Source organism: Trachurus japonicus, chromosome 19 (assembly GCF_045865225.1).
Source record: "Trachurus japonicus isolate A0001 chromosome 19, Traja_1.0".
NCBI lineage: Eukaryota > Metazoa > Chordata > Actinopteri > Carangiformes > Carangidae > Trachurus > Trachurus japonicus.
This window is the reverse complement of record NC_140925.1, coordinates 23,838,416-23,864,813: the sequence shown is the minus strand read 5'-3', so window position 1 is coordinate 23,864,813 and position 26,398 is coordinate 23,838,416. Positions and strand designations below refer to the sequence as shown.

General features: G+C 41.1%; 3 protein-coding genes across 3 annotated transcripts; all 3 read right to left on the bottom strand.

Annotated features, from left to right (window-relative positions):
• Positions 1–2,131: 2,131 nt before the first annotated feature.
• Positions 2,132–4,103, bottom strand: coxfa4b (cytochrome c oxidase associated subunit FA4 b). Its single transcript, XM_085761601.1, has 4 exons — positions 3,939–4,103; positions 2,761–2,849; positions 2,586–2,646; positions 2,132–2,437 (listed from the first exon to the last, which is right to left on the bottom strand). Exons 1-4 carry the CDS (start codon positions 3,987–3,989, stop codon positions 2,381–2,383), a joined length of 258 nt encoding a protein of 85 aa, XP_085617727.1. The 5' UTR covers positions 3,990–4,103; the 3' UTR covers positions 2,132–2,380.
• Positions 4,104–4,788: 685 nt separating this feature from the next.
• On the bottom strand, positions 4,789–13,201 carry fam117ab (family with sequence similarity 117 member Ab). The gene is made up of 8 exons (XM_085761178.1): positions 12,443–13,201; positions 11,471–11,616; positions 10,638–10,733; positions 10,156–10,272; positions 9,337–9,465; positions 9,026–9,203; positions 7,304–7,475; positions 4,789–6,700 (listed from the first exon to the last, which is right to left on the bottom strand). Exons 1-8 carry the CDS (start codon positions 12,570–12,572, stop codon positions 6,394–6,396), a joined length of 1,275 nt encoding a protein of 424 aa, XP_085617304.1. The 5' UTR covers positions 12,573–13,201; the 3' UTR covers positions 4,789–6,393.
• Positions 13,202–15,673: 2,472 nt separating this feature from the next.
• rundc3ab (RUN domain containing 3Ab) lies at positions 15,674–24,470 on the bottom strand. The gene is made up of 11 exons (XM_085761544.1): positions 24,131–24,470; positions 20,686–20,801; positions 20,191–20,318; positions 19,843–19,928; positions 19,666–19,755; positions 19,082–19,162; positions 18,781–18,946; positions 18,447–18,604; positions 17,665–17,784; positions 17,119–17,219; positions 15,674–16,603 (listed from the first exon to the last, which is right to left on the bottom strand). The coding sequence occupies exons 1-11, from the start codon at positions 24,235–24,237 to the stop codon at positions 16,461–16,463; spliced, it is 1,296 nt and encodes a 431-aa protein (XP_085617670.1). The 5' UTR covers positions 24,238–24,470; the 3' UTR covers positions 15,674–16,460.
• Positions 24,471–26,398: the final 1,928 nt, after the last annotated feature.

The following is a 26,398-nucleotide window of genomic DNA, read 5'->3' as shown; positions in this document are numbered from 1 at the left end:
AATTAGATTAAGTTAGAGTAACAGTACACTCTGCTGGAGATAATGAGAACAACAGCTGCTGAAAAAAAATCAAAGCTGAGCCCAGGGTTCAATAACATAAACATTACCAGGAAAATGTATTTTCTTACTTGCCAGTGTGCTAGGGGGAGAGATAAGTCAAGTATATGATGATCTTTCCATCAAGATAACAGCTCAATTTGAGTTTTTCCATATTTTTGTTAAATTGCAAACAAATTTTCCCTAACAACACCTTTGTTGTTGACTCGTTAATCACTCGATTTTAGCGTCTTATCTGTTACAGTTTGTAAGAAAGATTGGATCGGATTTGGAAGAGAAAATTTCATATTATTTTTGAAAAGTTTTCACTCAGGTGCTGCTGCTTCTCTCCACCACCAATTTATATTTCAAGCACTGAAGCATCCCAGTCATTATAAATAGAGGAGACCGGGATGGTTGTAACACTTTTTGTGTACATGTACACATGTATGAATGGAAACCTTCAGTAGGAGGTCATTAGCAGCTCATAGTCCAAGTAAAATTCCAGGAAAGATGGTGACACTTAATGACACTTAATAAAACAACAAAGATAAAATGTGTTACAACCATCCCCACCACTGTCAGCCATTGTTTGACTACCTGTACTAGCATGGTGGTTTGAAATAAACATTGATGAAATGACTCATATTTTACCTAAGAACCTGCTCTTTCATCTTATACAAATTACATAATTCAGTAGTATTGATGCTATAGTCAAAATTTAGGCTTGGTCCAAAATGGTTTCTGACCTAAAAAAAAAGATGTTGTTTTGTTTTTTTGCTGTAAAACCTACACACTTATTGACACAGCCATGCAAATTCACTTGCAATGTCAGGGAGTGAGTGGGTAGCCTACACATGATATTGAACTCTAATGTTATCCCTTACTGGTGAAAGTGATGCTGTTACAACCACCTCTGGTCTCCCCTAGACAGAATTCCCCCTGCACTATAGTGCTTGCCCTTCATTGTCTGGTTAAATGTACACAGTGTGTTCTTCCCTCTCAATCCCAGGTTACTGATTCACTGACTTTCACTGTCTGTTATTAGCTAGGTCCTCTTTTCTCTGTCTTTCTGAAATGCTGAAACTTTTTCTGTGGGGTTTTCTGCCCGTAGCATTTTTAAAAAATGATTTGGTAACACTTTACTTGAATAGGTATTCATAAGATTGACATAAAACTGTCATAACCATGACATAACAGCTGTCATAAACATCAATGAATACTTATGACAGCTGTCGTTAAGTGTCATTCGGTAAGTTATATCACTTTTAATGCAAAGTTGACATTATTTGAGATGTCCTTGTTATGAGAACTTGACATAATTTTTAAAGTTTGGCAATTAGGTCTGATATGACAGTTTAAATTGTCTTTATGTCAAGTTGTCAGAACAAAAACATCTCAAACAATGTCAACTTTGCATTAAAAGTGTCATAACTTACTGAATGATACTTAACGACAGCTGTCATAAGTATTCATTGATGTTTATGACATCTGTTATGTCATGGTTATGACAGTTTTATGTCAATCTTATGAATACCTACTCAAGTAAAGTGTTACCAATGAGGGTACCAAACATAAAATATTAAAGCAGAAGTAAGTGGAATGTTTGTGTTAAATAGTTATATCTTCAGACAGCAATCACTTCTATAGAGTGTTTGGTCTGAAACACGGGTCTGTCAGTCACTCTGCTCTGCTGTAAGCCCAGGAGAAAACTTTCCTTGTATCCTACAACCTTTATCCAATGAGGAGAGAGAACGACATAAAGGGGCGGTCCTCTCTGTGTGTGCAGCCAAGGGATGCGCGTGAATGTGGTGACGTAGGGACGAGGGCGGGGACTGCTAACTCCATCAGCTGACAGGAAGTTAGCCAAAACCACCGGATCGCTTACTGAAGCTTTAATAATTTCAGGCCTTGTGGATATTTCACAGTACTACCAATAGTCAGGTACAGATAGTGACCTTTTGTTTCAAATCTAGTTGAAAGTAGTGGACAAGCAGATATAGTATTGAATTTCATGACAGGACCATCAAGTGGCACCTTTCATGACACTTGATCTCATGACAACAGTCTCAAAATACAATACAGATACAACAGGTGTGATTGAAATGGTTTTAATGATACAACATAGTCAAAAATAAATCATAAATTAGTAAAACAGGTGGTTGCCTGCTTTATTCATACAGTCATTGATAAGGTGAATGATCCCTTCAGCCCTTCACACTGGAAATGAACTGACTGAATGAGTGTAGCAAGCAGTGTGGTATAACCTTCATTCAATGTCTTGGATTTATTTCATATTTGGCAGAAAGTGCAAAGGCTCTTCACAGCGTCAGAGACACAGGGTTTAGAAATCAGGCCCTTCCTTCTTCAGCTTGGAGTAGTCCATGTTAACTGAGAAAAGCTAGAAACACACACACAAATGTACACAATCAGTATGCGGAAGGCAATATGGACTTTGATGCAAGATAACAGAAAAGATATGGGGTTGTCCTTTTATAGCAACAAGGTTGTGCTTGAAATCTTAATCATAATGTTCAGAGAGCTCTTACTTTGTACTGCTGAGTGGGCTCCATCTTGTTCCAGGGCTCTGGGTTGTTCTTGCGGTCCCATCTGGTTTAGAGAAGAGAAGAAAATGATTTAATAAGACAAAATATGCTCAGGTTTAACAATCACTTCCAGCACAAATTCACATTTCCTATTTCTAGTGTCACTGGTGGTACTCACGAGACATCAGGGTTTCTCAGAGCCAGCCGAGCCAAGTAGGTACCACTCATGGTTACCCCGCCACCGATGAAGATGAAGAGGGGGATCAGCTGATGGGCAAAGAATAAAAACATTGTTCTGCTGCTGTTCACATTAGTAGAGATGATTAGACAAATAACTAAGTCCAGTTGCTTTCGATTTAACCTCCTTTGAAATACTATGACCTGGGCAAATGAGAATATGCACCGGCTCTTCACATTAGTTCACATTTCTACATAGAGTCCAAACATCTTTCCAACTCACTTCAACTGGAAACTGGTCCCTGACTTTTCTGTAGGCCATACAGGCTGATAGGGGATATTATAGGCTATGTAATACCATATTAGTATAGCATTTCCACATCTATGTGTTTTGTTTCTTCATATCACAATAGCATATGAAGGTTCCAACTTGTGTGGCAGGGGACAAAAACATGTCTACCCACTGGTCTATTAATAACTGTTTCACCCAGTCGCCCTCTGATCAACACTAGACTCCACATGCATTGGCTTGGACTCGCTCCAGTAGAACATACAGTGCTGTATACGTGCTGCAGCGACCGGCATGCATGGCTGTGAACATACAGTCGATTCAAGGGAGGGGGGACACGCATAGTCTATTTCCTCCGCACATTATTTCCCTTAGACTACGGTATTATAATAGCGTTTTTATTTTTCTTACAGTATTGTCTCGTGTGTGAGCGTTTCCTGTCTCATCACTGAAAATGGTTTCATTTTGCTGCCAAATGAAGCTGCAATGAGCCTTACAGGGCGGCAGAGGAAATTCAAGGCTATACCGACAGAATAATAAGAGTAGGCCAATACAGATCAGGAAAAAGGATGACTGTATTCAGAGGTGTTAATGGCTTTAAATTAGTCGTATTGTAAATTGTCCTTTATCATCCAATTCCGAAATCTTTGCGTAGGCTATACAGCTGTCGATGAATTTGGCATCAGATAGGTAAAAAGCTCTGCCGCATATTTTCGTTTTTCTGTCTCTCCAAATGTCGCATGATTCTTTTTTAATACAGATGATGCCAATAGGTTTATAGGTAATAGGACATCCATAAGGTTAATTAAGAAGCGCCTATACCGCGTCCTCCCGGCGCTTCACACGTTTCAATGTCACCGGGTCGTTGACAGATTGTAAAGACAACTTACAGCTGGGTGGCTCTTCAGCTGCTTCCCGACCATTCCCAACAAAGACGGCATGATGTCGGACAATCCTCCCGCTGGCAGCGAGTCCGTAGAGAAAAATGCGAATAGTCAACGTGAGGGTCAAACTCTGCTGTGCTTCTGGAGGATCTCACCGTTTCCTACAGGCCCTCCCTACTGTACACTGAAGTGCACACACACACACCACCTCCTCTGCTGTCAGCCAATCCCACAATGAAACGACAGCTGCACATCTGTCCCCTGCTGGTCTGCAGCCCGTAGCATGTGCTGGGACAGCAGGTGCAGCTGGAGAGGAAAACTCCACTTAAAAGGTCTTAATGATCACAAAGACCATGAATTGAGCAGTGATTAAAAATATTCTGTATCTAAAAAAATGAAATTAACAATTTAGTTGTATTTAAACCTCATGACACTGAATCAACATTGATATACTCTTCATGCTTTATCTCATGTGTCAGCACCAGTTCCTAAGATTCAACGCAGCAATTTACTATAGATTAATTTCACTTCTTGAATTACTCTACTTTTTCCTAGAAATAAATTGAACCAAATTGCAATATTTAAAAGAAGACAAAGATATAGATTTGACAAGGGGGAAGTGACGAGTCAAAAAGTGCTTCAAACCGTCACATAGTTAGATTAGAGTCAGTTCTTATTGAGATGAACCCCTCACCCAGTCTTAAATGTCACGGGTTAACGACACAAACTTTCACACCCACTCTGATGAAACAATGTGAGGGAGCAATGCTGCAAAAACTGCACACCCTACAAATCAGGTGCATGCTGTTTTTTTTGTTTTTCTCATTTTAATATTCAGACAAGAGCATCAGGAGTCATGACTTGAGACTAATTTAATAATCACAGAGAGAGCATGTTATCAATCATATGTTTATGTGAACAGAACACAGAACCTGAGATAACAACACGTCCCTGGCGTCCACACTGACTCATTAAACATTGACGTTGAGGCTTTTTTTGGAAACAGACATTGTTTAAATGCATCAGTATTTCACCAGGATACTAAACACTAGTAGAAGTTAGTCAAACAAACAGACATCCATCCACACACACACACACGCACAAACTCCTGTCAAACATTGAACCCAGGACTAACGTACGTTCCTCCACGCAACACCCTCTCCTGGAAGTGCATAACAACAAGAACAACAAAAAAATTCCACCTGATACAATATCTCATGTAACACCTGCCTCAATTATACCGACAGAAGAAACAAAACTAAAAGTAACTGTTTTTTTTAGCTTATGTTGCAGGTAATTGAAAAAAAAAGACGTAGAAAATACACATTACTACTCTTAAATTTACAATGAAGTACAAAAAGTGAATATAAAAATAAGAATTGCGACTTGAAAGTAGCAGTTCAATTTGTGCAAACATGTCTACCAGAAATAAAAACTATTTGAACATCAACTTGTCAGCTTGGCAGAAGAGGGAGAACATCTTCAGAGAAACATTTAGGATGACAAATCTACACCACTAAAACTGGTTAGGTAGTCAACTAGGCTGCGAAACCTTAAAACTATAAACAAAACCATCAAGCACACGGTTATAACATCAAGGAACAGGTTTTTATCCATCAACACGTCGTACGCAACTTACTTTAGTTGCAAGTAAACAAGAGGACGACAAAAATTATATCTGTACAACTTTTAAAGCAGGAATGCGTGAGCTGAAGCCTTTTAGGTATTGATGCTACCCAAGTCCAACAACTAGAATATTCCCTTCAGTCTACATTAATCAAAATGCAATTTCATTGTACTTATTCATTTTCTAAGTCAGGTAAAAAATAAAAAAAGAGTACCCCACTGATTTGTCATGCTTTGTACACCAGCTGCAGCTGCAGGGTCCAGTTGAGAATTACTAGATAAATATCTTTGAATACTTAAAAAAAAAAAAAAAAAACTGATCCGGGGAAGGGTTTTTTCCTCCTAATGTTTTAGACGGACATGACATGCCGCAGTTTAAAAAACCAGCATCAAATAATAAAGTCTGTGACGCGGCTTCTTTGGGGAAAACAGAACGATCTGTGCAGCAGTGGCGGGTCAAGTCATCCAACAAATCACATCTCAGACTGAGCTAAGAGTAAAGTGAGCAGTCGTGTCAGCAGACTGCTGTGTCTCACTCAGGTTTGGCCAGAAATAAATCTTTGGATGATTCAATGTAAAGGTCTTAATTTAGAGACATCACAATGCCTGAAAACCCAAAAACAACCAAAACGTATAAAGTACATCCTTTGGATCACACGTGAGTTACTTTCTTTTCATGTTTTTGTTTTTCTTTAAAATAAGGTTGATTTATACCTCTGTAGAAAAGGATGGGGGCTTTCCTAAAAAAATAAAGCAACAAAGCAAATCCACCCCAGAACACTGTAAGATTTGCATTATGCACATTCATCCCCACAGCAGAGAGCTGGAGCTGTGATCAGAAAGCCAGACCCTCCCCAGAGTTTTCTCCCAGGGCTGCGGCGGCGCTGGCAGGAGGCTCCGCAGCAGCAGCGGCGGCGGCGGCCCGGTTGCCAGAGGCAACCGCCTGGCAGGAGCTGGATCCCTGGCTCAAGCAGCTGCCTCCTGGAGAGACGGCCAGGCTGCGGAACAACAGGTCCATGGAGGGCAGCAGGGGCTTCAGGAGGCTGACGGGGCAGAAGGCTGAGCCCCCATGGGGGGTAAAGTTTACCTTGTTGGGGTCCGGGCAGGAGGAGATGAGGGCCGGCTTCGACTGGCGAGGAGTGCTGCAGAACGAGAGGGGCAGCAACGTAAGGTCAAACTAATACCCATCAAAACAAGTTCAACATCACAGCAGCTATACCTGTTCCTCATATACACTGATAGGTCATCATACTTACAAACCTACAACCAACAGTTATTCCTGCCCTGAAATCCACTCAGGACACACTATATGCTACAAACACGCAACTGGAATCAAGAGCAGTATTATACTGCAACTATAGCAAACAGACTCGCAACTAAATTTCACACAACTATATACAAGATGTGTTAGAATAAAAAAAGGAGAAGGACTATAAAGGGAGAAGTAGTGACGACATGACCGTGAGGGTGGAGGCAGGATTACTGGAAACGTACCGATCACTCTGATAAATGTTTCTAATTGTGTTCATAGCCACGTACGAGGTTCAGCTAAACTCCTGCAAAACTCTTTAAATCAAATTACCTCAACCGAACTCGCTTCAACGGACTGCTCCATATTTTGCATAAATCAGAGGTAAAAAGACTTTGAGGCTGTCACCACCAGAGGGCGTCCACACACCTACTGACATCCACTCTGTCTGTTGACTACGTTAATACGGATAAACAATAAAAACCTGAGCTGGTACCTGGTCTCGTCCCAGACTCGGACCTTTTCGCAGCCCTCGGGAGGCTCCCTCTGGAAGCAGCAGCTTTTGTTGGGACCCGGAGAAGACGAGATGAGCAGAGGCAGGGAGAGGTCGGCCTCGCTCTGGGAGGGTAAGGGAGAGAGGACGCACACGTCTGCACCGTCTGTTACACCTGAAAACAAGGAAGGGGAACAAGTCAGAACAAAGTTCACAAGACCTGAGGCAATACCTGCTCTCAAAATATTAACTAAATTAATTGTGTTGTCTCTGTATGTGTGGAAACTCAAATCTGGCACCAGAATTAAACTGACAATTTAAATTTAAGGTTAAAAAAGGTCATTTAAAAGATTTTAAATAAGAAAAATAACATGTAATCCTACTAGTTTAACAATATTTCTAGTTAAACTACCAAACAACACAAGTCACATGTTGACTGTGGTTAAATGTTGAGTTTCACAACACATACGCACAAATTGCAAATTCGATAGAGTTGCTGCTTTTTTTTTTGTATGTGGAAAACGTAGCGTGCCTGGACGAGACTGAACTGTGCAAGTGAACCAAATAGATGAAGGCAACATAAACGTGGAGAATATAACTGTCATTTGCACCTGAAGAAAATATATGATCAGAAAATGTGGCTCATTCTTCCTAGTCAAGTGTTTTATTACTCTGAAGTATACAACGGATGACAACGATATAAAAGGTTTTAATAATAAATATTTACAAACAGTAAATATGTGGCCGTGGCCTTTTAAATGTCTTTCTGGAACGACTGCCATCTGTTATAAATAACCTTTGATGATCATCCCCTGTCGATCTAACATGCTAACAGACTTGGTGATTGTGCATAATGTGCATATGTGCATAGCGTATGTGCAGAGAGTGGTTTTCTGATTTTAGGTTGTGTCTGAGTGGTTTTCTGATTTTAGGCTACATCTTGAGTGGCTGCAGCAGGTGTGAACACACAGCAGTCGACTTTCCTTTTTGTTATACAACTTCTCTGCATCTTAATACAGACGACCTCTCAAAGTTGCATACCGACATCTTGGCTGCTTCAATTAGGAATTTCCGGGCAAGTGATTTCCTTTGTTGTACAGATTCCCTCTTTTTTTTTTTTAGGTGAGTGGATAACAAACTCCATACAGTTTCTGATCTGATGTGTGTAAAAAGGCAACATAGTATATTAAGAAGGTACAGGATGGAAACGTCATCTATTGATTAAACTATTAATGGGGTCAAGCCAAACACTAATTAATCCACTAGTTAAAAAAAAAGGGAAAAAAGCAAGCATTCAATTTCCCGTCATGTTGTCTGTCAGTGTATTAATTGTCTAGTATTGTTGCTTTCTGTGCATGGCTTCTAATGTGTTCAATGTGTATAATGTTATTGTGTCTTGTGTACTTTTTAGGGTGATTTTAAAATCAGTCCAGGGACAACAGATGTAAAATAGCCTTTCGGCTAATTCTGGCATGTTTACATTTGTTTAAATGGTTTTATTAATGTCCCTGATCCTTAAACCTTTAAATAAATAAATAAATAAATAAATAAATAAATAAATAAACAAACATTTCTACCTAATTCACACAAGTAAAGCAAGATAAACTGTTTTGGTCCTTCTTGTGTTTGAGCACCTTACCAAACTTTCAACTCATTTACCCTAACTGATTTTATGCAGCGTCCTCTTAGTGACGAGGCCGACTGACACTCCGCTGACAAACTGACCTTGGTGCGTGTCCAGAGGAGCGTCTTGTGGGGAAGTTGCGATGAGGCTGGGGGAGGAGCAGGGCGACGGGGAGGTGGAGGATGAGGACAAGGGTGTGGTGGCGGCGTCGCTCTGAGAACTGCTGCTGCAGCTCAGCGGAGGGATCGGGGCCCGGTGGCCGTCTGGAACCTCCAGCAGCTGACGATGCAGGAAACAACCGTGTTATTTATTATCAACATGAAACTTTTTATGAGAGAGAATCCTTCTTTGTTTGTCAGTAAAAACAAGCTCTGGGGGTTTGTCCAGCAGTGGGTGAGCGAGTGGCAGTTACCCTGTGCTGAGGATGTGGTGCCTGGCAGATGAACATGCCTTCCAGCTCCTGGTTGAGGCCCTCCACGCTGCAGCGCAGCCGAGGGACCAGAGTAGACAGGGGAGCGAGGGGGATGGGAATTGGCTGAGTCTGAGGACACACAAACAAGTGAAATGGAATTTAGGCTGCATTAGTCCTGAGGAGCAGCAGATCCAACACTCGCTGTTTTCACACAGCTCTCCTTCAGTTTTTCTTGCTCCCTCTCATTGTGAAGCACTGTGAGACATTATTTGTTTGAGGAGTGCTGTTTAAATAAAAAAAAACTGGTTATTATTGTTAGTACTAAATCTAATCCTGAAGACTTTCCATGCGGTGAATAAAAATAATGAAAGCAACATGTGCTGGATATCACTGAAATTCACCAAATTCCACAATGATAATCAAAACGGGCAACTCATGCATGTCCTTATTAAACTAATATAAACATTTCCAGGTGCAAATCGGGTCTTATAACCATTATAACCAATTTTCGTGGTTTGACATGTCACTACACTTTGGTCTGAAGCCTCATCGGCCCAGTCACAGTGGAGAAACACACAAGACAGTGCAGGCCAGCTGTGCTAGAAAGAAGAAGTGCGTATTTCGCCGTGAAAAGCAGAAGCAGTGTGATGTAGTGGTCTTCCTGTTGCTTCACTGTTTTTACTTTGTTCACTTCCTGCAACGAGCTGCACTGTTTACCTATGTACACGCTGATGACTGTAAATCAGTGAGAACGTGTCTGGAGATGTATACACACAGTGTGGTTTTGTTTGTTTGCGTGTGCTGGCGATGGCACGGTACCTGTGTGGTTCCTAGGTTACAGCTCCTCTGAGGATAGCCTCGCTGCCGCTCCTTGTCATGTCCCCCTGAGGCTAAAGGTTTGTTGCGCTGCTGCAGCTGTTGTTTTAGTTTGGCAATCTGCAATAAACGGAGGGTTATTATCAGTCAATTAGATTGTACACGCAAACACAAATGCACAACGTCATTTTAACATGTCACACACAATTTGCTGCTTCAGAGGCTGATCGTGGCGAGATGATTTTGTGATGTTAATATAAGACGCGATGAGGAGTTCAGCTCAAGTGAAAACTAAAAAAGGGGAAGTTTCTTTACAGAGATGAGGTCATTAGATCTCATCTCCTGTTTCTCAATGCTATCAAAAATAATTGAGTAAGGCCTTTTTTTTCCTCCAACAGCTTGCCGTCTTTGATACAAAAATGCCAAGTGTAGCAAACCTGAGTGTTAACAAACACACGTGTTGAGCAATAAAGGCAGATACTGACCTCTCGCAGATGCTCGGCGCTGCCCCATGAAGCTGAACGTTTGTGGCTGCTGCTTCCTCTCCTGCTCTGGGAGTTCTCCGACCACGAGTCTGGGGTCTGGGAGTGAAGAAACCGCAGTATGGTCAGCTGCCACATGAGCCAATTCCCCTCTAAATAACAGTTCAGGTGACTAAAAATAACTGCATATATATTTTTTTTTTTTTCAAAATCTGCATTGCAACCATATTGAAATCTGAGCATGGAGACCGTTGCATTGAAGTCGCATATTGTGACAAGCCTTCAAACATTTTCTTTTTTTTTTTTAAACAACAGTTTCACACTAAGAACGCATCAGCTTTTCGTGCTCAAAGGCTGATCTGCAGCCACATCACATCATCACATCATCCACACCCACAGACAGACGCTCTCTTCACACTTGTAGAAGAGCGAAACAGCAGGAGAAACTGAAAAACAAAAAAAGGGGGGGGAGGATGTGGGCAACCAAAGATCAGTGGCGAGGGCCTGCACACAGAGCAGAGAGAGGATGGGTGCAGCCAAAACGACCTCGTCAGCTGACTGCAGGGACCGTTCTCATGGCTGTGGTTCTCAACTCTGTAATAGCTGTGCAAGTGCCGGACACCTCCCTCCCACCATCGACTAGCAACTTCCTTCTGTGCAGAAATTTGCAAACTAATCACCCAGCAGACATACTGTATTACCTACTGAAAATAACTTGTGTTTATATGAAAAAAACAAAAAAAAAAAACAATAGTAAATTTAAAACAAAAACAGGTTTGATCAAACTTGCCAGCATCATTATGTTCACCCAGGTACACTTTTCATCTGCTGCTGACCTGAGTGGATTTGTCCTTGCGAGACAGACTGCTCTGGGCCTCGGGTTCTTTGGGCCAGTGTCCCTGCAGGTACGGCCCGATGATGGCGTCCAGAGACATCGTCCGCCTCATGCCCGAGCTCAGCTGCTGCGATTTGGTCCTTCCAGCTGTTGGATTTTTTTTTACATGCAGTAACAACTTTAATTTATTTGTAATTTTTTTTCTCCTTCTGGTTTTCATTAGTTAGTAGAAGGACTCATGTAAACTTTATAGAGCAAGTTATAAGCCATTTTATTGCTTAAAATGATTTGATGATTCATTCTGAGATAAATTTGTAGGAATTACACCAGGAACTATTCTGGTAATAGGTTAATAGGTTGTTTGGTTTTAGTTATTTTTTATTTATAAGAAACACTACAAAAACATTTGCTGGTACCAGACTCTTACTTACGGGGATTTCCTGCTCTATTTGCCCTAAGTATGGTTGTTAAAGTGAATAACTCTGGGTTCAGAGCCAGAAACCTGAAGCTATCACCGTGGCCTCTGTGGCTTCTTCTAACAAGCATTTTTCATCATTTCCTCAAATTTCACATCCTAAATGATTCACAGATTAACTGGCATGGTATTTGCCAGATTTATTCATAATGGAAATGTTTTTTTGTACATCTGCTCAGTTGTATCACCAGTATTACTAAACCTCCATCTACTGTTTTAATATCCTTGTCCTTATTATTTTTTTAATTAAATGTATTTAAATGACAGTATGGAAGACAAACAAATCGAATTGATATGTTGTTAAGTAGATCAACTTGATTCAACTACATTACACAACACTGAAGTTTATAAAGCTGGTGTAAAACAATACAGGAGTGTATTTGAGGTAGTCCATTGTACATTTTCAGGTTTTATTTTTCACACCTGGGCCTATGCACATTCATCCAGGTCAAATAACAGTGTGATGATCCATCAGTGTTGCAGGTGTTGTGTTCATACCTGACTTTCCATCTCTCCGGTGGGACCGGGGCTTGCAGGCCAGCTGATAGGGGATGGTGGCCTTGAGGGGCTGTGGACCCGGACCCGGAGCGGCTCCCCGGGTCTGTCCGACTCCACCACGGCCAGACATGGTTGTTTGTGTTGTTGTTGTAACAAAAAAACAAAACAAAACAAAAAACTGTGGGAGCGACTGGAGCCTATAAAGTGAAGCAGCAGGTCGTCCTGCCTGGGGGAGCAGACACACACACACACCGCTAATGGCTGGCCAAGTTACCAGCTGCAGCGGCTCTTCCTCCTCTGGCTGCTGCTGCTGATGATGATGATGATGATGACTACTCAAAACCGTTACTAAAGTCGGGCTCGACTCATATAAACACTCATTTCCGAGTAAAAAAAACTACAACGTAGCTCGACAGATGAGACGTGACTAACGGCTGGTGAGCAAATCTTCGCCGGTGATCATACTTTTTTTTTTTTTTTTTTAACTGGCTTGTGTGCGAGTTAGCAGCCTAGCAAGCAAAGTTTCTTTGTGAGGATGTTGAGATATTTCACCCCCGTTTTCGAACAAGGAAGCAGCTCCACTTTCCAAAAAAAGTCACTTTGACGTCAACTCCTACGTCTTCTGAGCAAACCTCCAAGTATATTTCATTGTACTTCTTCGGGCCGGAGCGTGTTTTGGTGGCCTACCAAAGGGCTGCGAGGTGGTCTCTCAGTTTTTCTTTGGCCCTCCGTGCTCCTGCTTCAGCGTAAACTCCAAACACTTCCACCACCACGCTGGTGTGGATTTAATTATGTAGGGGGCGGTGCCAGCTCCGACTCTCACTTCTCATTGGCTGCTGGAGTTGCTAACTTCGATCCTATTGGACAATCCGCCGTCAATCCGTCAAACCTCGGACAATGAAAATTGCTGTCACCACCCCCCAATTCATATCTCGTATTAACCGTTTTTAGCCACCAAATAAATTATTGAAACCCCGTTTTAAAACTTTTAACTGACAACTAATGATGAAACTAAACATCAGTAGACCACTGTTTAAAACTTAATTAAGGTCTTCGTTACTGTATTTTTTATATTTTTTTTTAAATAACTATGATTGCATAGCTATCTTACAACTTCTGCAAATCTTCTACATACACTTGTAGATTCAGAAGTTTTAAGTGCAAACATATTATTATACTATCATAATATTCATGCATTAATGTAGGTTATAAATATTGTTGCAGCTGGTGAAGGTAGGGGTTAATTCTAACTACTGGTGGTACCATAACATTACACATTTGTCAGATCATTTTGTTTTGCATTAATAATCTAAATCTGCAAAGTAACTACAGATACTGTAACATACCTAGTGGAGTAAAAAGTGTAGTATTCCCCTCTGAAATGTGTTGAGGTAGGACATAAAATGGAAAAATTAAAGTAAATTTACAACTACTGCAAAGTTGTGTTTTAGTGCAATACTTGAGTAGGCTAAATGTAATTGGTGATATTCACTACTATATCACTACTGTAAACCATGCAACCTTTGTGTTTATTGAATTTCTTTTTGAAACGTTTTATGTATTTTCTCACCCTTCATGTTGTCAGTATTTGTATGTATGGTGACGTAATATAAGAGCAGATTTATTGTGAAGTACTGCAGAATAAATGGGATCTGAGAACAATTAATGCAGACTCGTTCTCTGTGAAGGATTGGACTTAATGCAAATTTCAAGAATCTAGTAATAGATGTTTCACTCTACGAAAAATAATGAAAACATATTGGATCCCTGGAAACAGAAAAATATGATTTCAATATACAACACTATAGCATGACTTGCAGAACAGATGTAATGTAGAGCATAGGGTACAACTGAACATACACATCCATCCATGTTCTGTAATGGTTATATTCATTCATTCATTCATTCATTCATTCATCTACAGGCTGATAATTTCTTCATACTATCCTTAGACCAATTAAATCACCCAGCTGGGTGTGTGTGCACCATCTGGGTGGACTGTGAAGTGGTTTTGGGTGGTGTACATGCATGTGTAAGACAGTGTGCATTATGGGAGATAAGGGAGTGCCAATGGTGGGACAAGAGAAGGGGGCAAAGATAACACGATATGCACTTTCACAGAGCGGTCCTAAACGTGTGTGAAGCCTCCCAGTGTCCCTCCAGTCTGACCAATCTGGCCCAAAATGTGCACTCATACACATGGGACCTCAGCCCATTCTTAGATAACACGCTCATGTGTCTGGCACAGCAGAATGGGAGTGAAAGTGCTTTATCACAGGAGGGTGAAGTGCTGAAACATGTGTCCAACAGCCAGCTCATCTATCTCGTGCAACTGCGCCCAACAATTGATGTCACTTTCACAAAACAGCCAAAGACAAAACCAGATAACTAAACCCAACTTTTCACAACCCCTTGGCATCCATGCATTTACTGCCAAGCAGCTAATTGGACAGTATGTCGATCTGGAATGCATCCCCAGCATAATGCATTTCTAACGTTTACCAAAGGAGCTCCAGCTCCTGTTTGTTTAGCTCTGTGTATTTGTCTGGGCTAATGAATTAATGATCCTAACCTATGACCTCACGCAGGCCATTTCAAACCCATTTGAAGAGAGACGATGTCATGCTCACAAAGTTAAACAACAATGGGGAGGAAGACCAAAAAGTCACAGGGGCAAGGGGCATGTGTTGTTTTTTTGTTTTTTTGTTGTTGTTTTTTTGATCTACAGTGAATTATATTGCTGTGATACCGGCCATACATCAAGAGCAAATTTCATTCTGTTCCCTAGTCGGTTGTTTTCGTGTCAGTTTTCTTTCAGTCAGACTTTAAGTGACACAGTAGTTGAATGCAGAACGACCAATGTGAGTAACAAGATGGTTTTGGTGTAAATGTGAAAGCAATTCACATCCAGGGAACACCAGCTTTTAATCTTTCAAAAAAAGGCAGTTTTATTGCAGTTTTAAATAACACAACATATCCCAACTCTCAGCACTGCATGAGATTGCAATTTACATGATGGTAATGATACAAGTAAGTCATGTCATGAAATTAATTATAATATAAAAAAAACAAAAACAAATGACACATACTCACTGCACATTCACTACTTCTCTGCTGCTCAAACTACTCTATCAAGCCAGGTTTGTAGAAAAAGACAATGAAAACATTCACTCTGCATAGTCACAATGCACTCTGCATTTATATGCAATAGATTAATGTCTGTTTTTGATCATGTTCACATTGTAGTACCTCTGCAAACCTTGGTAGCCTGACAGGTCTTGTGTCTCACATCCTAACATCCATATCTAACCTACTGTATGATTGAATAAGGCCAAGACCATCATTCATCCTAATATCATAAAGCTGCGTCTGTTAATTTTTTTAAATAATCTTCATCATAAAACCCTCTGGCCACATTTTTGACTCAGCACATTAAAGGCCTCTCTTTTTTTTATCTCTTTCCATCCTCTTATAATAGTGAAATATAATATGGCAAAACATTCTTTCTGTTTCCTAAAAGGTTATAACAGCTCACCCATCCTGCCAGTATTATGCATCAGGCAGAAGATACAGCGACAGACCGATAAGACACAGACAAAATGGACAGGTACAGACGGAACAACCCTACAGTGAGTTTTGATGAATGTGACCAGGACAGATACGTTACTGTAATCAAGTGTCTTGATGTAAGACAGGTCAAACTTGAACCAGTCGTTTGCATTCCAGGAGGCTTAATCATGTCAAGACGATAAAAGACGGTGAAAGTGAAGGAGGCCATCAGGCAGTACAGCAGCTATTCCTGCATCTTTGTTGGACTGTCCCACACAGGGAGGCTACTCTTTCTCATACGCTTTTAAAAGGTGTAAGTTGAGAGAGTGCAAAGATAAAGGGACTCACACAAGGGCCACAAAAGAGAGCACATTTGTCCACCCACCAAAAGAAGTCTTTTTTCTTTTTTTCTTTTCATGTTGAATTGTCTCAGTCTGTGAAGTGGTTGGCAGTCATTCTTTGGCGCCCCCTAGCTGGGAGAGAGGGCAGGACTGTTCTCTGTGCTGATGTTGACCAGGCACTCACTGGACTTGAGGCTAGCCAGAGACTTGCAGCTCGGGAGCGAGGCCAAGGATCCACACAGGCCCATCATGGAGGGAGTGTAGTCCTTGTCTACATGGGTGGGGACAAATACGTAACAGGAGAGTGAATTAACAAGGAAAAGGAAGTATGATCACATGACACCCGTTCTTAGGTCCTTACACTGGCTCCCTGTAAGTTTTAGAATTGATTTAAAAATTTTAACCCTGGTTTTTAAGGCCTTGCTTGATCTGGCACCTGAGTATTTGTCAGACATGCTTTTATATTATGAGCCAGGTAGACCCCTTAGGTCATCAGCAGCAGGCCTTCTGACTGTTCCCAGGGTCAGCACGAAAATTGGTGAGGCTGCCTCAGGCTGAGGCTGAGGCTGTGTTTTTACTTTATTTTAATTAATTTTTAATTTTTGGTGGCCCATTATTATTAGTATTGTTATTGTTTTTGTTGGTTTAATTGCCCTGTGGAATGCTCTGTAAAGCACATTGCGCTTCCACACGGAATGAAATGTGCTATATAAATAAAGTTTGCTTGCTTGCTAAAGAGTGTCTGTGTGTTGTTTCCTGGAGAAAACAGTATTTAAAAATGTTCACCTGTGCACCAAGCTCTTCCGTTCTCTTTCCCCGAAGTCCTCTGGGAGTCTGAATCCAGGCTGATCTCCACTGACAGCAGCTCTGTGCTGGGGAAACTCCTCCTGCAGGTCAACGGGTCAACAGGTCCACGTTTAGAAGAAGGGAAAAGGTGTGTGGACTTGTCTGTCTTAAATTTGTACCAATTATTTTATCTATAATTAATAACTATCCAATCATGGCTCCTGGTTGTGTGTCTAAATAATGTGTTATTGCATAAGATGCATGAATAAGAAGTCCATAAGGTAAAGGAGGTATATGGTAGGACTCGTAGGCCACCTATGCATGTGTGTATGTATACAAATTTAAAACAATATCTGAGAGAAGTAAAATGAACAGTTACATGGCACACCCTTGTCAAGTTACACAATTCTTTTCTAGCATGATGCTTGTTGGTGATCTACTGGAGTGTATATATTTGTGTGAGTTTCTTCTTTCAAGAGAAGAGACAAAAATCACAACACAACACAACACAAAAGAGTTGATCTGGAGACAGACGCTCAGTCAGACCTGCGGAACAACTTGACGTCCTCTTGGCTGCTGTATGGCTGGAGCGTCGGCCACTGGTTGACCAGTGGGATCGAAAGGTTTTTGTCCAGGTGATTTGTGTCACACGGAATCAAGCTTGTCCTGACGCACACGAGGGCACAATATGAGAGAAGAGTTTAGTAGATGGTATTACTGTAGTAAAATCCACACTTCTGGTACATCGATGCCTGATAACGTTTGACTGGGACTCATAAATCTCAGATATCTTTGTGTTACATTACTAATGTACGGAAGAGTATTAGGGCCACTCATGGGAAAGAAATGAGAGGAGGGACATTTTTCTTTCATTATGCACTTCAAGAATAAAGTTAAAATGTCAAGAAAACAAGTTGAATAGTCGAGAATAACGTCAATGTCAAGAGTGAAGTCTAAATTTCCTTTGTGGTCCATCAAATTAGGAGTGGAGTGACTGATAATTGCACGCATCCTTGGAGTGTAACGGTAAGAGTAGCTTTCTGAAGTTATGCAACTACTTAATTGATATTATATGGCATGTTTTCAATTTGTACCTATTTTTAACCCTTTCACTAACCTTACATTTTGACTTTATTCTCGACATTGTATTTCCACTTCTTTCTCAACATAACAACTTCATTTTCGACATTTCAACATTTTGTGCACAAAGAAAAAAATGATTCCTCCTCTCATTTCTTTTTTTCATGAGTAGCCCTAATTCTCATCCGTACTAATGTTCTGAATAATGAGGTGAAACCTGAACACGACCACACGACTGCAGCACTCACAGTTGCTCCTGAAGCTCCAGGACTATGGCCTCAAGTTCCTTCTTCTCCTGTTGGCTCTGGCCCTGCAGCTCCTCCAGTCGGGCCTTTAGCCTCTTGTTGTCTGCCTCCGTGTTCTTCAGCTGGGACTCACGTAGGCGCACAAGCTCCTCCAGGTAACCCTGACAACACACATCCACACTGAGCGACAGGAAATATCCACCCTCAGCTGACCCATTCACACTCAATTTGGTTTAACGGATAAAACAAACAAGATATGACTTACGATAACTAATTATTTGAAAAATGTGGGAACGGTTCCTTTAGGCAGTATTGTAAATACTACTTTGCTGCCCACCTTCTGAGCATTGACAATCTTGAACCTCTGCTCCATCTTGCGACACTTTGTGCTCCAGCTCTCCTCGTCGGTGACCAGGGGGATGTAGGGGTGTTCGGGGACGCTGTCGTCGCTCGTGCTGCTGTCAACACTCCTCTGATCGTCGTCGTCACTCAGGTAGTCATAGCTACGACAGGGGCGGTCGATAGGATGAGTTCAGGGTCAAACTGTCATTACTGGCTACGTAAAGTGAGTCTGAAACAGTAGGAAGATTATATTGGTTGTGACAGAGCTTTTTTCTCTCCACTGTCAGTGAATATACCTTTGTGTGAATTTCAAGTACGGTGTGTAATCAATCACTGCGGACGACTTTCCATCCAAGGCTTCCCCTTTCAGACAGAAACTATGGAAGAGATAACACATAGAAATAAGACCCCCAAAAAAACGGTAACACTTTACCTGAATGGGTATTCATAAGATTGACATAAAACTGTCATAACCATGACATAACAGCTGTCATAAACATCAATGAATACTTATGACAGCTGTCGTTAAGTGTCATTCGGTAAGTTATGTCACTTTTGATGCAAAGTTGACATTGTTTGAGATGTCCTTGTTATGAGAACTTGACATAATTTTTTAAAGTTTGGCAATTAGGTCTGCTATGACAGTTTAAATTGTCTTTATGTCAAGTTGTCAGAACAAAAACATCTCAAACAATGTCAACTTTGCATTAAAAGTGTCATAACTTACAGAATGACACTTAACGACAGCTGTCATAAGTATTCATTGATGTTTATGACAGCTGTTATGTCATGGTTATGAATACCTATTCAAGTAAAGTGTTACCAAAAAAACTACATACAGTATACCCAAATGTAACTTTAGTTAAAGGTCAAAGGTCACCTGAAGTCTATGGCTCCGAGACCTATGAGCATCCCTGTGAGGACTGTGGCTTCTTCTCTTAACAAGATGGCGCCTTCTGCATAGAGCCTCCTGAAATCATCACACAGATGGAGACAGGCACCATGGCAACAAGGTTTCCAGTGGGACAGTGAGGCAGCTGTACCTGGTCGGTCTTACCTGGTTGTCCTGCTGTCCCTCAGAGCAGTAGCGATGTATTCAGAGAGCCTCTTCTCCATCAGGGCTACTCTGATCCAGGCTCGGCCCTGCAGAATGTAAGATAATGATGTCTTTAATATAAATTGAATACATGTCAGACATAATATGAAAGTGCTGCGTTACACAAAAATGCTGTAACTCTCAGAAAATGATCATTACAGTACAAACTGCAGCAGCCTTGTGAATCTTTAATGAGCTTTGAGCGTTAGTGGGGAATGCAGTGAAACTCCCTTCAAATTTTTTCTCTCCCGCTTTATTAATATAATTAGTTATGGTATCATCACAGTTACGTAACGATGTAGGACTTGCCTTGGCTCGTGAGGTGCTGATGTTTTCCATGCTCTCGATGCTGCTGATGCAGCTGTTAGGGACTTTAGCACAGGCAAGGCGGATGTAGTCCCAGTAACACCTCTGACCATCGAACCAGCTGCCGGAGCCTAAAAAAAGGAAGAAAGTGAAATGAATATTATATATTATGTAAAAAGTGTGTTTCTCTCAGTGAATGGTGGCGTCCTGAGCCAAGTGGTGCAGCTCGAGTGTGGGTGATTCGACAGAAACGAGACCAAAAACAGCTGCTGCTAATGGAAGACGTCCACAGGTTTTGCTTCCCACTCTTCATGCAGCAAAATTACAACAAGTCTGTATGAATTTAAGTATTGAGGTTTGAATTCAATTGATTTTACTTCATGTTTATGTGTATAAATAATAAATGAATATTCATCGCTTGTTTTAATAAAGTTCTAACGTCATCCCTCTAACATGCAGTCAATCCCCATAACTGGATCTAAATATTCCTACTGGCACCTTTAAAACGGTGGCTGAGGATGTGTTCTAGGATGGCTGCGAAATTGATGAACTCCTCAGATGAATCATCAATGGGCTCGGCTGTGTATTTCTCCAACAGCGTCTTCACCGAAAACCTGTGTGAGTTAGAGAGAAAGAGAAAGAGAAAGAGAAGGTTTAAACTAAGAGTTTAAATGCCATCAATAAAATCATCATGGGAATATTAGTCGGGGATAAGTAGATCAATTGATTACCACTCTCTCTTCCACTTTGACTTTAGCATTTTATATGTACTTAAATAAAATGAATTCATCAAGACAAAGTCATCGATAACAAAACCTGTAAATTCAGAAGCGAATGATTCTCTGTGAACTGTTGATGCTCACACTGCGCTCTCCATTTTCCTGCTGACTCTCATTTCCACAGTCGGGCCGGATGTCGCCCATTTACTGCAAGGGAGACGTTGGGAAGCTCTCAGGAAGCTCCAACAACTCAATTTAGCCGTCTAGTTTTACTGGACAGCTTAAAGTTATGACTCAATTCTGTAATATATTCATGGTTGTAAGGATGATATCCTGTGAGACACAGGAAGAACATTTTGGTGTGTATGTGAATAATTATAGCTGAATACCTAATTTTTTGGAGCGGGTAGCTTTAATTTTTACTTGCTGGAAAAAGCAGAAAATCACCAGAGTGTCTGTCACAAATTTCATGGTGATCTGGTAGTAGCTGGGATATTTCATTTTGGGCCAAAATGATGGAGTGGCCAGCTGACATTTCCATCCCTAGAGTGGCTAAATAATCTGAGCTAATATACAGTATACACTACATAACAATGTACGTGCATAATTAAAGGTTCAAAGTCTGCTGGTGTGACCTCCTGCCATAATCTATTCACCATCGACCACAACCCCCTGTCCTGTGGGAGGTAAAACTCTTACGTTTATTTTGGGCAACCTCATCCTTCTCATGAAATGACCGTTCCTAAATATCTTCCTGCAGACTAAATAATTCAGAGGGGCTATTTGCTCCAAGAACACCTGCCAAATGTTATTTGTCCAGTGACAGAGAAATATGCTGTGTAATGAAAGGAGCCATATGGACCAAATAACTCCTAGCTGACACAGTTTATTCAATAGCCTACTAGACTGAGCAAGAAGTAGCTCCACATATATTTTCTTGACTGTTTATTGTATTAGCTGTAAGGATTTGTGGCCAAATGTAAACATCTGAGCACTTTCTAGTCCATGCCCATTGCCCAGTCAGTTTGTGTGTCCGTGCATAACACAATGCCTATCCTAACTCGAGCCATGAGGCAAGTGATTTCACTCTCCATTGTTCCGACTGCAACAATGTCTCATTCAGCTGCTCTGACAGTGGGCAGATACTGGACAATAATTGGTTGACGATCCTCAAAACAAGCACAATCCCCCGTGTATTCACTGTATAACAGACAGCGGGGCCGTGACACGACCCAGATACACCTGACAGACGCTCAGCAGAGGTGCAGACTTGAGCAAATGTCAGAATGTGAGTGTGTGATATTTGAGGGTGTTTAATAGGTGTTACTGCCCTTCAAGTCTAAAATGACGAGGACATACAGTGGACTGGACATGTGACTGGAGTCCACATGTCCATCCTGTGCACTGCAGTCACATGATATGGACCTAAAACAGACCTATGAAGACCACAGACTTAAACTGCTTTATGACTTTGTGACTTCACTTACAATTTGCAATTACAAAAAGTTAAAAAGAAACAAAAAAACTCAGAGACTTAAATTTTGACCTGAATGGCAGATCGAGTGTATATCTGCATATTTATATTTTTCTGTATTTTTAGTTTTATTTTGGGAAAAGTATGATCATTCAAAACTGCAATGTCAGCATTTTGCTCACTTGGGGGCAGTGAAAACTGTCTGATTGAACAACATCACCTTTTAAGATCATGTGGCTAGCTGATTGTTGCCTGTTTACACGTCCACATTACACACTTGTGGTCTTCACTGCCTCTTCGTGGGAAATTTTATGGGCACTAAGGCTCCATTAGAGATATTCTGTTGCTAACCATGTTATATCTGTGATTTAGTGATAGGAGAGGAAGAGATCTGATTCTGTGCCCTGAGCTTGAGACCATCCCGAGTCGGGTTGGGCCAGGTTGCTGTGGTTTAAGGTTATGTGGTTTACATGTCCAACTCAAAGTCTGAAATTTAAATCATAACAGCCAACATCTTAAAAAAGGTTTAAATCATACCCGTAAATCCATACAGAGAGTTGGGAAGGGCCCGATCTCAGCTCTGTGGACAGGTAGCCTATAGCGTCAGGGCCGTTGCTAGGAATTCTGGGCCCCCTTAAAGAATACTAAAGTGGGCCCCTAACTTTTCCATTTTTTTTTCTTTGACTACGTATGTATTATCATTTTTTATTTAGCCTTCTTAGTTTTGATGCTAATGCAGCATTACTATGAGTATTAGTCAGGGTCTTATGCAGAATAAATCAGTCATACAAAGATTAGACTACTGGGGTTTTTTGTGGGCCCCACTGGGCGCTGGGCCCCTAGAGTTATCATCACCTTTCTCCCTTACGGCCCTGCCTAGCGTACAGCAACTCTGATCGAGTGCTTTAGCTGAAAACAGCTGTAATGCTATGAGAGCAGTGAGAAGCAAAACATTTAAGTTTCTGACAAAAAAAAGAAAACATTAAATTGAAAGGTGATAAAATGCTCACTTAAGCTGAGGGTATGACAGAGTCGTGTGACAACAACCCCTTGTACATACAGTAACATATGGTCATTTGTTATAGAGTCTCAATCAACTGCAGCTTTAAATTCGCTGCTACAACTGCAGCTATGGGTGTTTACATTCATCTCTGGATCAGTCTTTTCTCCAGCTCTCCTCCATAAGGTTCAGCCCATGGACAAATGCAACTCATCAAACTACATAAATGCCATTTAACTTCCAATCCTCTTCCCAACATCTTCACAAAGTCCAATCAGGGGTTGATGTCTGTACTGCCTCCCTGCCCCGAGTCCCTGGGGTGCCAGCTAGTCCTTGCCCCAGGAAGGTTGTCGTCATAGCAACCACGCCATCAGCGGATAGAAAATAAATTGCAATGACAAAGATGACAACGCTAAACTCACACTGAGAGGCCAGTGTGTGCGCGCGTGCGTGTGTGCAGTTGGATTTTACATTAAATCAGTCGCTGCTTGTCATCGAAGGTCGTTGATTGGACATAACCGGCTTTTTGTCCGCGCGCCCCCACTGATGGTACAGAGTTAATTCAAATGATTTATTATAAGGATGACGTAGACGCGGATGTCTTCTGTATATTCATGATTGTGGTGAGAATAAAAACACCAGCACCAATGTGTTGTTACAGCCGCAATCAGGCTATACTGTATATCATATCAATATAACACGCACACGCACTGACACACAGGCGCAGTCTCTCCTTGACAGTAAACTGACCTGCAGACGGTGATGAGGTTTTTTCTCTCCACCGCCACGTTCCTAGCCGACGCTTTTTTCGAGACATCTCCCATGGCCATCGCTGCCTGAACACAGCCCGGCTCCATCCAGGAGGAGGAGGAGGAGGAGGAGGAGGAAGAGGCCGCCCTGCTATCAAAGGACCCCTCCCTGTCGGTCACCGGCCCTCCTCATTCACTTCTGGGTGAAACAGAAGATGCTGCCCGCCCGGCGCATCAGAACATGAAGTGTGTTGTTCTGTTTTTATTATTACTCTTTTGCACAGAGGAGTCAAATGCATCTGTGCCCTCTCTCTCTCTCTCTCTCTCTCTCTCTCTCTCTCTCTCTCTCTCTCTCTCTCTCTCTCTCTCTCCGCCTCTTTTTTGACCTCATCATGACGTTATTGGATCATCTCGCATCATGCAGACTGCATGACGCATCACCTCAGCAGCTTCTGTGATATGTAGGCTGCACCCCTAGCTCTAGGCATGGGATGTCTGCAAAATGAATATCCAACATACTGACACACAGTAAGGCCTTATAAACTTGTGATATATATACTGTATCATACAACATACTAAAAAGAGATGAGCATCCTTAAGTTTCCATGGAGGCTGAATTTTTGTGATTATTTCCCTAAACCACAATCACATTTCAATTTAATGAAAAAGAGCGGCCATAAAAACATTCAACCTTAAACATTATATGGTGTAAAATATGATGATTTTTACTGATAAATGCTGGCTGTCTTAAAAAAGTATATCATATTCACCCTTTTTTTATAGATATGTGCTGACAGACAGGACCATTGTATAGGGGAGAAAGGTGATGATAATTCTAGGGGCCCAGCGCCCAGTAGCCTACTAGGGCCCACAAAAAAAACCCAGTAGTCTAATCTTTGTACGACAGAATTTTTCTGCATAAGACCCTGACTAATACTCACAGTAATGCTGTATTAGCATCAAAACAAAGTAGGCTAAGTAAAAAATGATAATACGCAGTCTAAAAAAAAGTGGAAAAGTCAGGGGCCCACTTTAGTATTCTTTCAGGGGGCCCAGAATTCCTAGCAACGGCCCTGCTCACAGACAAGACAATACAATACTGCCCCACAGACAATATAGATAGGACACTGGTAATAAATGTGTATCTTTCTGTACCAGTAAATGTTGTGGTTCTACTATACGTTATGACAGAAACTCATGTGGTTTCATTTCTTGTTCAATCACAGCCTCTGATGATGAGTTTACAGTTCAATGGAAGTGATATCATCAACACCACTCCAGTCATCGTGCTGGATCATTTCCTCCCTCTGTAATTTCCGATCAGCCTCCTCCTCTCCGTTCTCCTCCCTCTCTTCTCTTTCCTACTCCTCCGTCTACCAGCAGACATTGTTTGTTGTTGTGCATCTGGAGCCCGGACCGAGCCGAGCCGAGTCAACTGAGAGGTGTCATCATACAAAGCAAACCAGGACACTTTGGCCCCCTAAATCTCTTCCTCTCTAATGAGCTGACAGCTGGTTGATGCCATACGTTGTATAGGGTGGGGGCTGGGGGTTGAGTTTTTTTGTTTTTTTTTGGTGGAGGGGTAATCACTCATGCATATGTGTGTCTGGTGTCCCATATGTGTTGATGCCTCATGACAAGGTCAGAGCTGTGAAATGGTCAAATATGTCCCAACGTCATCTCCTCAAGTGTCACAGTAATGAGCTTTGTTTAAAATCCCACAAAACCAAAGAAAAGCAAGTCAAACTATGCATATAAAAATGAAGTAAATATAGCTACGGTAATGAATTATTACGTATTATTACTGATACCATTAGTAGGCTAAATCAACTGTTAATGTCAGTCTGCTGAATTTTTAGAAAAAGACTTTTCCAATCACCTAAAAATGTAGTTGTAGTTTGTATTTGAGTGAGAATGAAGGAAAATGCAGTAACACTTTACTTGAGGCCTATCTCTATGACACATTATAACCATACTTATAATGAGGTATAATGCAGTTATAACACTATAAACACTTATAGATGATCATAATGCTTTATAACAATAATCATAACACACTATGAAGCATTTTACCTTGACTTATAAGGTCAGGTATTTTAATAGGTTATAATTGTTAGTAACTCGATAATGCATTATTAATGTAGTTATAATGTGTTATAATTGTCTTATAAACATATATAACTATCATTATAAACACTCATAAATCACATAAGACTTTATAACAATAAGCATAACACATTATAACTCTATTATAATACTAAGACCTTAT

Bases quoted from the DNA above. Each gene is read 5' to 3' on its own strand.
- coxfa4b (XM_085761601.1), bottom strand. From the start codon at position 3,989: ATGCCGTCTTTGTTGGGAATGGTCGGGAAGCAGCTGAAGAGCCACCCA. The intron at 2,850-3,938 runs GTAAGTTGTCTT...TTTGCCCATCAG, and splicing joins AGCTGAAGAGCCACCCAGCT to CTGATCCCCCTCTTCATCTT. The intron at 2,647-2,760 runs GTGAGTACCACC...TCTCTAAACCAG, and splicing joins CTGAGAAACCCTGATGTCTC to ATGGGACCGCAAGAACAACC.
- fam117ab (XM_085761178.1), bottom strand. From the start codon at position 12,572: ATGTCTGGCCGTGGTGGAGTCGGACAGACCCGGGGAGCCGCTCCGGGT. The intron at 9,204-9,336 runs GTAACTGCCACT...CTGCATCGTCAG, and splicing joins CACCACATCCTCAGCACAGG to CTGCTGGAGGTTCCAGACGG. The intron at 6,701-7,303 runs GTACCAGCTCAG...CTCGTTCTGCAG, and splicing joins CGAGTCTGGGACGAGACCAG to CACTCCTCGCCAGTCGAAGC.
- rundc3ab (XM_085761544.1), bottom strand. From the start codon at position 24,237: ATGGAGCCGGGCTGTGTTCAGGCAGCGATGGCCATGGGAGATGTCTCG. The intron at 20,802-24,130 runs GTCAGTTTACTG...TAACTCACACAG, and splicing joins AACCTCATCACCGTCTGCAG to GTTTTCGGTGAAGACGCTGT. The intron at 19,929-20,190 runs GCAAGTCCTACA...TACATTCTGCAG, and splicing joins TCAGCACCTCACGAGCCAAG to GGCCGAGCCTGGATCAGAGT.